This window comes from Neopelma chrysocephalum, unplaced genomic scaffold, assembly GCF_003984885.1.
Source record: "Neopelma chrysocephalum unplaced genomic scaffold, ASM398488v2 Primary Assembly neopelma1_68, whole genome shotgun sequence".
Taxonomy (NCBI): Eukaryota; Metazoa; Chordata; class Aves; order Passeriformes; family Pipridae; genus Neopelma; species Neopelma chrysocephalum.
The window spans coordinates 1,535,870-1,549,775 of NW_020897727.1; the positions used below are offsets into that span (position 1 = coordinate 1,535,870).

General features: G+C 37.7%; 1 protein-coding gene across 6 annotated transcripts in view; it reads right to left on the minus strand.

Annotated features, from left to right (window-relative positions):
* Window positions 1–13,906, minus strand: part of FTO (FTO, alpha-ketoglutarate dependent dioxygenase) — a 235,509-nt gene that overhangs the window by 161,302 nt on the left and 60,301 nt on the right. For all 6 annotated transcript variants that reach the window (XM_027684983.1, XM_027684979.1, XM_027684978.1 and 3 more), the window contains exons 6-7: window positions 13,611–13,754; window positions 6,915–7,034 (exon numbers count right to left, since the gene is read on the minus strand). In XM_027684983.1, the coding sequence (XP_027540784.1) occupies window positions 6,915–7,034; window positions 13,611–13,754 (264 nt within the window). The remainder of the gene's footprint in view (window positions 1–6,914; window positions 7,035–13,610; window positions 13,755–13,906) is intronic.

Sequence of the window (13,906 nt, forward strand, 5' to 3'; positions counted from 1 at the left end):
ATAAATAAATAAATTACAGCAATGTCGATGGTGACATTTTAGTCATACTGCCATTTGCTTTCACTTTCATTAAAAATCACAACTTCCCCTAGTTTATAGCAATCACAGTACAAATTCTTCCTGCCAAACCCTGTAATACAGTTTTAATACCAAACCATATTCTTTTTTTCTGTGTAGCATGTCCATAAACATATGTACACACATACAAATCCATAAACTCTATATCTAATCACTTCTATGATTGCATAAATAAGAACTAGAAATAATTTTAAATATTGGTAATAATTAATCAATTTATATATAACATATACAGAAATTCTAAAAATAGATTAATTTCTTTTCAAAAAATGTTATATTTAATGTTCAAATACGGCCTTTCATTCCATTTTTCTACTAGGAAATAGATTTCTAAGAACACAGAACCATATCACAGAATTACAGAATGGCCTGGGTTGGAAGATACCTTAAAGATAATCTTGTTTCAGTCCCCTGCCCTGGGCAGGGACACCTTCCACTAGACCAGGTTGATCAGAGCTCCATCCAACCTGGCTTTGCAAAGAATAATTAGACCAGTAAAATGACAGCACAATACTACTATGTCATTATTTCCACAGCAATTAATAAGCCTTGATAAACATACCATTGATACAAAGGTCTTTTATTATTCTACTGTATGTTCACCCAAGGTTCTGGGGGAACAATGGTGGAAACAGCACAGTTTTATACAATTTCCACTAGCCCCACCATATGGATTCAGCTTTCACTGAAACCCATCCACATAGTTCCCATCAACAATAAAAGGGCAGCAAAACCAGGTTCTAAAATGTCCTTCCAGGGTTGACACTGCATTCACAAGGATGCAGCAGGAACCACGATCTCAGGTTTTCTCTCCCTGCCAGACCCTGGGTGACTGCAGTACTGCCAAATGTAGTCCAATGCTCTCTAAACTCTTTTTCTATATTTCTCCTGCTGCACAAAACTGCAAGCAGTTGCCCCCAGTGCTCATTCCCTATAAATGCCTTTTCACTAAACATAAGTGTATATGAATCAGAAGTTACATAAAGAAGTTAACTAGAAGATCATCATGGTTAAAATCCCCAACATGGCTGAGTATGTATTTGTGTGTAAAGCATGCACATACACATACAGTCACATGATACATCAGCTCTGGTGGTCTATCCACTATGGAAAAACTTCCAACACGTGATGGAGAATCCTGTTTAAGCTACACTGCTCAGCTCAGACACAGAGATCCATTTACACAATTCAGATACAAGATTGTGGAATAATCGATGTGCACTGCTTTGATTTCTGCTGATCGTGGTATATGCATTTATGCCTTAAATACTAACACAGAGCTCATCACATTTTACATGTATTTACTACACACAATTGTATACATCCAAGAGTACAAAAATACAGCAAAGACAACAGAAAGAAGCCCCGTTACAGTAAGAAGCACAGGGCAATGGAATTCTAGTTATCCAAAACAAGAACACCTACAAATGTCAGACTTGTAACTCAGAGGCAAATCCACCTAGAGAGGAAGCCAGAAGCAGGACAGCACACCCAGCCCTTGCCCCATCTGGTGCAGTCACACGACAGGCACAACTGCACGACCCACCCATGGCCCTCCCATTTGTGCTGCCAGAAATGCATCTCACTGTCCCACAGGACAGAAACTGTCCCAAACTTTCCCTGGTTTATGCCAATTTACATTATAACCTTAATGTTTTCAATGTGATTTTCCCAGTATGCTGCATGAGTGGGAAGACTGCCCTTTGAACAATTCCAGTTTATAACAGAAATGTTACAGTGGTTCATATCAACGCAGCTTAGATCTCAACCAGCTCACATAAGGGTTAAAAATAGAAAGTACTATCCACTGGTTTGCTCTGATGTTCCTGTAGATATTGTCACTGGATGTATCCTCAGAAGAATTCTATTCAACACCTCTGTCTTTAAGTACAAAGCTGTAGGCTGTAGCAGCTTTAGGAAACATAAGTATCCTTTTTTCTGCTGCACAGTATCTGTGTGTGAAATTCTCTAAAGGGGTTTAAGTATTTACCCTGAACACTATCAGACAGTTTCTAAAATTTTCCTTATCCTGTTGCAGAAACACTTCAAAGAGAATCATAAACACAGTCTTTTGTGCTTTCAGCACACACGTTGTTTTGGAAGCTTAAGTCTGAATTCCCTCAGAATTGTAAATAATTTTTTTCTGAAAGATGCGCAATATAACTTTTTTTTTTCTTTTTACAGATTGTCAGTGATTCTACTACAGACAATGCTGAATCCTTTTCCCTATTTGTGACAGCTAAAAATATTGGGGTCAAGGAAATTAATGCCAGAAAAAGAAAAAAAAAGGAAAAATAAGTTTTCAGGATCAGGTTTCATTGTTGTTGTTGTTTAAGATAAAAGGTACATTTCCAGAAACATCTGACTCCCAGTGTACATAAAATATAACCTGCCAAAATACATTTATTTAAAGGACCTGGCCAAAACAGATAAGGAGAGCCCCAAAAGACAAGAAATATGGCTAAAATTCGGGTCTTCGAGCTGCCATGTTGTACCTACATTTCACAGTTCATTAGGCAAATACGATCACCCATTGCCACATGGCCCTCCAATAAAGTGTGACACTGCAATATCTAAGTACAATGGCAAAACTAAAAGACAAATTAAAATAATACCTCAGAGTTCCTTGAATTTCGGCTGACAAGGTCAAACCAATTGAAATGTCAGTTAAGTAGCTATGCATTTTCTGAAAGAAGCTAAACAACCAACCAGCCTGTTTGTGATCCCATTATCTATTTTTTTTAAATAATTGGTTAGTTGTTTAAAGTGCCAAAGTCTACAAAAGCTGGGAGAATTCCTTGTAAAAGCATATTTTGTCTTAAAGCTTTTCATGGTTATCCGGGAACTGAAATACTTTCGATTTAAATACATATTTAAACCCTTGCTTTAATTTGGAAAAAAAAATGGCTCTGGGCTGAGATTTTGTAGCTCAAGTTTCAGCCTAGACTCAATTCTAACTGTCAGGCTGTAAGCCCCTGACAATAGTGGCTTACAGCTGAAACTATGACATACTTCATATGTAGCAATAGTAGCAAATAATGAAATAGTACTCAAAAAGGAAAGAAAAATAATTTCACAAGAAAACAGCCTTGCTCTCTGATCTCAATTCAGTTGTATAAACTGATAAAAGCATGTTGTTGAGAATAACAGTACTAATAACATGACTAAATATAGTTCTTAAAAAAGTTTTACAAATCAAGGTGAAAGTTGTGCAGAAAGATATCAGTTTGCATAAAATGCCACCTTGGTCATTATGACTACACAGAATGTAGATGCTTCTGCTTTTACACTACATTTACAAATTAAAAGGTGTGCTGCATTTCATTATCATCAGCTCTATTTTAAGATGCCGAAAAGTGAAACAAATGGTGTAACAATCACTTGTGTTTCAGTTATAACATTAAGAAATCACTACCTTGAGATCTATGTTTCATTCCTTTAAGTAGACCTTTTACTGTAGGCAAACAGTTGTGCTGTTACATGTAAGTCAAAATCACTCACGCTTTGCTCTACACTTCAGTTCTATGATTTTTTTTTTGTCTTGCCAAATTCTTGCATAAATAGGTGGGATTAAATGGAGCCTAGCCTACCTAGCATAATTATATATGTTGTGATTTTATACTGCAATGAAACTGATACATTTTAATAATGCCAGTCTTGGCTCTTACCCACTAAAGTCAATAAAGGTTATTAAGGCCAACTGCCATATAAATACATTGCTACATTGCTAAATGGACTGTCAAAGCAGGAAATACAATTCACACCATATAGCACTGCAAGGGTCCTTTTTTTTTTAAGGAATACTAGATTTGTTAAAAAAAGCCTTTAAAAATTCAATATGTAAGTAGTGTAACCATATACATTTACTTTTCATTCCACAAACAAAAACCATTTCACTGATTTACATTTTACTTTTCTAATGTGAATCAACCTAAAACAAAATAAACAAACAAAAAGACTGTAGGACTTCTGCAGTTCTTACAGATATGGTATGGTGGTTAAAGATTTCCATAGCTAAAATAAATGTCAGATTGCAAGGTTTGCATGATATCAGACCCTGGGAGACAAATTGTCTCTCCACTGAATCTCAGAACAGCTACAGCAAGAGTTGCTCACATCACATGAGATTTCAGCTTTTCAGACTTCTCTTTACCCAGAAAGCAAAGCTTGTACAGTCTTTTTTTCAAATGGTAACTCTCCCTTTGAATTCAGCAAGCATTTATCCTGATGCTGCAGGTGATAACGTGTTAATCTTGGATGACTTTTAAAAAAAACCTCTCAAACATATGAATAGCCTTCATATTTTCAAGGGGGGGGGAAGAGAAGATTGGTTAAACTGCTTTGGATTTAATGGCTCATAAATTCATGAGGTAATATTGTGGGAAATGTGATGTTTTATCAGAATGTCATTCAAATGAAAGGTTTAACATTTACATCACAAGAGTGAGCTCTAAGTAAAACTATCCTCAGGGAAAGAAATGCCAGGAACAAACATTATGATAAAATTGTGTGCTTGCTATAATGTACAAAAATATTAAATAAAGCCCACAGGTCTGAAGACACTGGGCTAAACTTCCTGCAATATCATATTCTGATGTGACAGAGGAATAATTACAACTAACAGCATCAGAGATAATTTTGGAAACTTTCTTTCCTTCTTTATAGGGGGAAAACTAAAAAAAGGCATACTGGGACTCCAAGTCTGAATTTTGTATCACTCTAGACACACATATAAGAAAACTAAGTGAAGAATTGTTCAGCTCTCACACAAAAGAAAAATACAGTGCTTAAATATTTTCTTTTAAGAAATAATTCCTTTTAACCAGAAAACTTCTTCCAAAACTAGATCAACAATTCTAAGACATTTTTACTTTCAGCATTTTACATGATTTATTTTTTTTAACAATCATCCAGCTAAAATTATAAATTTGGAGAAAAAACATCAACTGCAGATGACTGGGTACCTTCAAAAATACCCTTTTGATTTAACTTAGCTGTGGAAGCTAAGCATGCACCAAAACACTGCACTTTTTATGTTAAATTGCTGTTGAATTTGTTAACCCGCAATTGATTTCCTGTGTTATGGAATCTTAGAGATTACAGCTAACTTGAAGCAACAGGGATAATTCTTGATGTTAATGCCACATTTCGATGTATTTTTATTCAGGCCGTTCCTGCTACTGCATTGAAACTGCGGCTCAACATTGTCCCCTACTGTCACCTTGTGGAACACCATAGGACAAAATGCAGGTTAAATCCAAAAAAAAACCCACCCCCACCTCCAAGTCCCAAATACAGTAAGCATCAAATTTACTTAGAGACTCAACAAAACAGACATTCTCAATTAACATTCTCTTCTGTCTCCTTCAATAGCTAAAATTAATTGTGAGTAATATGTTATAAGTCATAAAACATTAAAGCAATTTTTAAAATTTAAATTAGAAGCAGCTTCTGTTTTGGCCCAACTTTCAGTTTGCTGATAAATATCATCCTGAGGCCTGTTGAAAGGAGATACACTGACGCCACCATGTTTCTAATTAGAGACACCTGGCAATGTCACACCAATTGCAGAAAACCTAACCCTTGAGAGCTCCAGAGTTTGCTGTTTTTCCATGTTCTCAACACACAATGCATATAAAATATCAAACATTCTTGTCTCTACCTCATCTAAGCCTGTGTTACAAGTGAGTAAGTTGTCATTTGAAAGAAAAACAAACCAAAAGATTTTTTTAAATTAGAAAGGTCATTTAAGACTGTGAGCACAAAAGAACACAAAAATGAGGGGAAAAAAACCCACATAAACAAGTTATAAATACTTTTTCTCCTTTTGTAGGAAAATTCAGTGTTCACTGATTCCCTGTGACAACAGATTTCACAATTGAAAGTTCCACTTTTCCAGACATTTTTCCACATCTGGAACATGCCACTGCTGGAGAAGCTTACAATACATTTGAGCAGCTTAGTGAGTCACAACATTTCCCTTGAGACTCAAGATTATATTCTTGTTGCACCACATCTCCAGAGATTCAAACACACCCCTGCTCGGCATTCCTCAGCAATATTACAAACTTTTCCAAGTCCACTACAGGCAAATCGAGCCTTTATGCTGTGACCAGCAGAAGTGATCGAGAAGCAACTTCCCGGCAGAAACATGGAGATGAGCAGGAGACATCTGCCCATAGAGTTCCCTCTGAGCACAAATCCAGCAGCAGACAACTGCGCCCAGAACTCTGACAGCACAGTGTCCCAACTGAATCTCTACCTGGACAGCAGCAGCAGCTGTCCAAACAGGCAATGTTGGCACCGAGTCCCTGTTCAAGGAAAGCAGGATGTACATTCAAGTGCACAGGAACCATTATTACAATTATTCTTAAAACTCCTTTCCTCTTGTTGGTTCTAGCTGTGGTGTAAGTGTGCAGGTACAGACCTCCAGATGACCAATCCTGTTCCCAACTTTCCTCTGATGCATTTGCCATGGTTGTCATTGGCAGAGTTGCCTATCTGGGTGTCGCACAAAAAAGTAGACAATGCAGTTTCATGTACCAATTTGTGTGATGTAATATATGACTGTCAGCTTATGAGACTGTCAAACCTTAAAAACAAGCAAAGTCAGGAAATAACTAAAATCTAGGGGTTTGGATCTGATTTTGTTCACATTTTTTCTGGCTACTGGGGGATAAAAGTGAGAGGAGACAGTATAAGGCTGACAATGATTCTGCTTCTCATATGTTTTGAATAAAGTTTAAAACCCATTACTACAGTACAATTAAAAACATAATTGTGAGTGCTCTCAGAATTAAGCCCTAGAGGCTTTAGACTTTAAAACTAGTACTTACCATAATCTCCATTTTTCTCCAAAATTCTTCCAATTTAGCCATAGGCTTAAGCCACCAATCAGTGCACTTTAAATACCTCTTGCCTTGGAACCAAAACTGCCTAAGCCACTCAAATTCAACCTGCAAGATAAAAACATATGGCAGCATAAACATCATTATCTGAGACAGGAATGGGGTAGTGCATGAATCCAGCTATACCTGAACAATCCCATAGAAAAGGAAACAGTCACCAAAGTACTCATTTCTAATCACATCCTTACACCCAGCTGTTTGTTCTACTTCTATTCCATGTCAATTTGTGACCTGAGCTACTCTCTTCAAACCCAGGGAGCTGCAAAACCCAACTTTTTTTTTTTTTTCACATGTGGTACATGTACAACGAACATTCAGGTTTCCTCACAATTCAGTCAAATAGGTACCAACTCTGGGTCACTGTGATTAATATTGGGTGTTTCAAAATGTTTCCCTCATAGAAGACTGAAAAAACTTGCAGTAATAACATTGCTAGAATGCAGCCCAGTCAATTGCTATGGAACAAGAGGGTGGCACTACAAGGAATCATAGTCTCTCATCCTTTACCAAACAGCCCATTTACCAGAGAAGACGCTTTTCTTTAATAGTAATCCATAGTTCTGGCATTTAGAATTCCATATTTATCTTTGTTGTGGTAGTTATGTTTCACACTAAGTTCAAAGATACTTTAATCATTATTTGTACCACAAAGGAGATTTGTTCATCCCTGCTCAATTCCAAAGATGCAAATAAAGACAGCTTACCAAGGTGAAAGAATAAAGGAAAGTGCCCAAAGCTGTCGCCTAAGACTTCCTTTCCTGCAGGGGTGAACTGAACGGCTACAGAAATCTGAAAGTATCCCAGTTAACATTAACTAAAGGTTTGGTCAATAAATTAAAGTTTACAATAAAAGATACTTAAATTTCCAGTATATAAAAATAATATTAAAGCAAATTTGTTGGTAAAATATAACATGATTAGCTGGCAGACACAGATCTTAAAATGTTTTTAAAAAAACCTGACTGTTAGCCAGTGACTCTTTAGCATAGAAGTTTGACGACATCCTTCCTAAAAAATGCTGAAGGAAACTTTGCTTCCTCTACAATATTAACGAGGTATGAAGGATCAAGTTATGGTTTGTGGAAAAAAAAAATCAGTATATACCATTTTGGGAAGGCTAAGCATATCAATATTCAGCTAGAATTTTAAGAACTCAATACTTCTTTTTCTCCTCTCCCCACTTCTTTTTGAGTTTCTTGGCCTCTACCACATGATGTCTGGGAAACAGGTTTCATGAAATTAATCACAAGGCCATTAATCAATGAAAAAAAATATTCTTTTTATTAAAATCAATGTTAAAATATGATTCATCATGAATCTTTTTCAGTCAATCTGATTTCTAGCTAGTCATATTGATTTGTTACATTAATCTATGCAATTTCAGTCTGAGTCTGGCATACGGGCCAAAATTTAAATGTATCTTGATCCTATACAGCATATACAATTTGACACAGGAGAGCTGCCTTTTAGGTGTAAGACAAAGTTGAGCAACAAGCTAATTCATTTTCTGCAGGATTAGCTGGTCTCATCAGAGGTCAGTGAACGTAATTGCAAAAGCAGCTGTTTAATGATGTGGACTGACATCTACTACAGCTATCAAACTCAGGTCCACACTCATCTCACAGCATCTCTGTTAAGCTCTAAACTGAGTTAAAATGGGGTTTGGGGAGAAAAAGAGTGTGTCACCCACCAACTTGGCCATGAAGCTGCTTGACATGTGACTGAACTGAACTATCTCCTCTGAGCAGATAACTGTTGATTCTGAGAAAGAAAACCATCTTGATGAGGCAAGGGTGACAGGATTTCTCTATCCTTGTTTTAGATATATGCAAACATAAATACTTAGATTTGCTAAAATCACAGTTTAAAAAAGACATCAAACTATTAGAGAGCATTCAGAGGAGGGCCACAAGGATGAAGGAGAAGTCTTATGAGGAGTAGCTGAGGTCACCTGGTCTGTTCAGCCTGGAGAAGAGGAGACGGAGGCCAGACCTCATTGCAGTTACAACTTCCTCACCAGGGGCAGTGGACGGGCAGGTATTGATCTCTTCACTCTTGTGACCAGCGACAGGACTCGAGGAAATGGCATGAAGCTGAGTCAGGGGAGATTTAGGTTGGATATCAGGGAAAAGTTTTTCACCCAGAGGGTGGCTGGGCACTGGAAAAGGCTCCCCCTGGAAGTGGCCACAGCACCAAGCCTGGCAGAGTTCCAGCATTTGGACAATGCTCTCAGGCTCACGGTGTGACTCTTGGAGTGTCCTGTGCAGGGCCAGGAGTTGGACTTGTTGACCCTGATGGGTCCCTTCCAACTCAGCATATTCCATGATTCTATGATGAACATCTCCAGAGACTGTTGCTATGCTAAGATTGCTTGGTATTTTTAATTAACATATAAACACCTTTTACACCACATCCATGTTTTAACAACAACATATGCTATCTGCTTTCCAAGCTGTATGTCCTCTTGCTTTCAACTGTGCTCTCTTCAGTAATATCTTTTTCTGTAGCAGGAAGGCACTCTTCTTGGTTTGTCTCCTTCCACAAAAAGGAGGAGCTGTGCCACAAAAACCCCCTCACAACACTAAATACTGGAGAGACACAAAAAGCTCAATTCTAGCCTTAGCGGAACTGAAGTTACAGAATATTCATCCTCTGTGACAAAACTATCAGGTTAACAGCTCTTGTCAAGGATTTTGTCAAAGAGTTATAATTTGGAGACTTACATATTTCAGAGCTAACTTTAGGCATCATTAGAAAGCATTTTACATGACCAAACAGGACAAAGCTTAAACATATTTACATACAAAAATATACAGGCTGAGTGTCTGAGGTATAATTTTCATCTCCTAATTGATTTTCACTTAGGATTTACATCTGTGCAAGTAAGCTCAGAATCAGGCCTCATATGTCTAATCTCAACATATTTTCAAGTTATCCTTTAAACAATTATTAAAGGCCAATTTTAGGCTACTGTCAATATGGGGTAGTAAAACGCCAACAGTAGCATTTGGTATTTTGTGAGGCAGTGCTCCTCAGTCAGTAATTTAAAAGTACTGGTTATTAAATGCCTTGCCTGTAGGTGATCTATATTTCTCTCTGCCAGACTAGTCAGCCACCAACCATATTGTCAGCTCACCGTGATGTGCTAAAACATATTAACCTTCCTCTGCCTGCATACACCACTACCCCTTCTCATCAGTGACCTCAGTGTCTAACACCACATACCTTCAACTCACCTAGCCCAGACTTTTCTACATCCCCATGTATTCACTAACTTTACCTACTGCTGCCATCAAAACAGATTTGCTGTAGGCAAAGGTGACTGTACCTCACAAGCAGCAGGACAACCCATTCAGTCTTAATTCTAGTCATGGTAATCAGGATCTGATAATTACAGCTGAGCAAATATCCTGATGAGAGAAAAATTCTATCTTTCAAACTTGAGTACTTCCTTTGAAACCTGCCATATTTTTAGCACAATCCCCAGATACTAAAAAAAAATTCCTCTAGTGTTTCACTTCACTGAGAATATCCAATTATTAGTTTGGTGTTGGCAAATAAAGAAGCCTTTAAAGTACCTCACAAAACATGAACTATTAGCAGACTTTGCATTCGTCAGAGCAAGAAAAGCAAATGTTCTTTGAAATGTGAAGAATAGGAGGGTGAAGATCTTTTCTACAGATTTATTTTTATGTACAAGCATTTAGATCACCTGTTCAGCAGCGTTTTCTTACTCTAAAAAGCAATTGCCAGTGGTTTTCCCCAGGTCCCCTGTAGCTCTGTTTGGGATGTACTCAGCAGCTCTATGTATTTTGGAAAGCCAAGTGTGATTCAGTAGGAGCAAGAGGTTCCAGTTCAGGGAATTCAGCAAGATCATTTCTTTTGGCATAAATTATTACTGGCCAAACAGCAATCTGATTGTGACTGGGTGTGAGTTGTTAGGCTATTGTAGTCCACAGCTGTAAGGTAACTACATCTGTTCACCCTGCTACACTCCTGCCACTGAAGTATTTGTTGAGACTGCAAGCCCACAAGCTACTCAGACAAGCAGCACGTGAACACCATTAATTAAGGTTATCTTTACTTACAACTACAAAGTGCATACTGGGACCAAAGTGACTCACACATCTAACAAACAGCACATACCTTGCAATTACTCAGATATTCCTTTGAAGGCTGTTTTACTGAGGGAGACCATGACAACAAAGCTAGGTCTAAAGAAATATTAAACTTCCACCTGGCTGCCCGCTAGAGATGCTAAAAAACTCCTCAGGTTAGAATCCTACTTTTTCAATAGGAAGACATCTCAAGACATCCAAGACAGAGCCCTGACAAATGAACTCTGGGAAATCTAATATCAAGTAAAGACATCCCCAAGATACTCACCCATACTTCTTTTAGAGGTTTCTCTGCCCACCATGAAAGTGGAAAAAAACCCCCCAAGTTTCCACCTATGCTTCAGATCCTCAGTTCAAATGCACTTCATCAGCACAGCAAGTCAATTTTCCTGCCCAGGAGTACAACAGTGAAGGTACAGAATCATACTTCATTTTTTGAGACTTGCTCTTAGGCTTTTTCCCTCTAGTACACACTGATAATTCATCCAGGCCTCATTTGGCAGAGCAGTTAATTTCAGCACAGACTGGGAATCTCTGCTAAACTGCTATATTTTAGCTTGGTACTGTGATGGTTTTGTTCTGGTTAATGTTCTCTGATGATTTTGGAGGTACCAGCAAGAGGGGTAAAAATAAATGAACCCGTAGCATTTCAAGAAGCTAAAGAATCAATAACAATGGCTGCATCTAGTTAGAGAGTTAAACTGAAGAACTTCAGTTATGACAACATTTGAAAATAAAATACATCAGTATCACCACCTTTAGGGATGGGAATACTCTCATTTCAAGCTCATGATTTCTGGTCCAGAGGAAGAAAAAAAAGTTACAAGGAGGTTTAGAACTAGCACAGAAAGCTGTATACCAGAAATACACAAGCAAGATTGGGAAATTGGGTGGCAGTTCTCCATCAATACTACGTTGGGCTTTTTGTGCTATTTAGATTTTGCAGTAAAAAATACTAAAAAATTAGGGAGTGAAATGCAAGGCTCATTTTCATCAGTAAGCAGGTTAATTATTTAAAGAAACAAAACAGGTTCTTGTTTTTCACCTGCATGAGAAAATTTGAACCTAAAATCTGTATTAGTGCCTGAAAAGACAAAATTTTTTCAGACAGAATAAAAGAAGACAGGAAGATTTTAGATGCAAGGAAAGTTCTATTAGCTTCACAGGTCTGTATGTTTTCACTTCACTGATGTTTTAAAAAGAAATATGCATTTACCAGAGATAAGCCACTAGAACTTTTGTGTACTTGTGCAGTAATAAATGAAATTTAAATGGCACTCTAACATACAGAATTTACCCTTCAACCAAAGAGGTGATCTTGGCATAAAAGAATAAACAAAAAGAACAGAAAAAAACGAGTATTCTCTTTTCAAATTAAATATAGATCCAATGTGTCTCCTAAGTCTAAGTGCACAATATGTACAAGTTAAACAAAGATTGCTGTTACAGTATATCCCATATGTGTAACAGGAAACATCCCTGTATGTCACACAGCAAAATTATTCAGGTGACTGCAAACACCAGGGGCTAGTCTCTCACCTGATGTAAACAGCACATGGCTTTGATGTTAAAGGACCCGTGCAAATTTACACCAGCTGTGCATGTGGCCCTTGCTGTGCAAAGCACATATGCATGTAGTTTTATGGACTGAGCCTGATTAATGTTTTGTAAACCCCTCCATGCATCAGACTTCTTTAAATTGCCCTAGGAGCTGTTTTGGTAAAAGTCAAGGGTGCAAATCTTTTGCCAACAGTATACCCCATTTTACCAACTGTAAACACAGTACAGATAAAAAGGTGCTCTACAAAGTTTTGGTAACACTACAGAATGAGAATTCCTCAGCAGACAGCAATTTAAACATTTCACACAAATTCTAATTTTAGTGAAAATGACCCATGTACGGCTTCTAATAGTGATCGTATTTATCTTAACAGAAATACAGCACAGCTCCAAGCAAGAAAGCACTGCCAGCTTCAGTGCAATCCTGTCAAAGTGCATTGTTACGCTTGCATATATTGTAGCACTAAACAACCTTCTTAAATATGTTCCTCACAATGTCTTCCACTGTATTTTCTTCAGAACACACTTTAAAGCCCACACTCACAATCGTGTTGCACCGGCCTTTGGCAAAAAGCTGGTTCAACAGGAACCAGGGAGGAACAGCTGTAAAATTCTACCTGCTCTTTCCTTCTAATCCTCTAATTTCTTCTGTCTCTTCCTTTCAGTTAGAGAAGCACTAGAGTAGTTTGTTTGTTCACCACACTGCCAGATTTGGTGCAATATTTTATGAAACTTCTCTTACTTTACCAGCAGAGGGATCTTAAGAAGGAAAAATGAAAACTTCCATGATAATCCCCATTATTGTACCCAAATAAAAACGTCATAAAATCCACATTGCAAACTCACACAAAGCAATGTAAGCAGCTGAACATGATTGTCATTAACTCCATGAAGAGACTGCATCACTCAGACCTGGCTGAAGCATTTTTGGTGCAGATCATCTTACCTCATTATGTATTTCTTCTACTTGCTTCACAACTGCAGCTTCCAGTGATTTCAAAGACAAAGCCATTGAATCAGAATCAGTCTGTAAATTCTGGAGTGCCAGTTCACATTGTCCAAATATGTATTCCAATGTTCCTCTAGAACACTATAAAGATACAATAATAATAATAATGGCCAGTCTTCGCGAACGAAGATTTGGGGAAAGGTCTTTTACCTTTCCAGCCTGCGCAATGGATTTTTTAGGTGAGACACAGCCTGCGCTGAACTGAGCCCACCCTTTAATCCTAAGGTTCATCT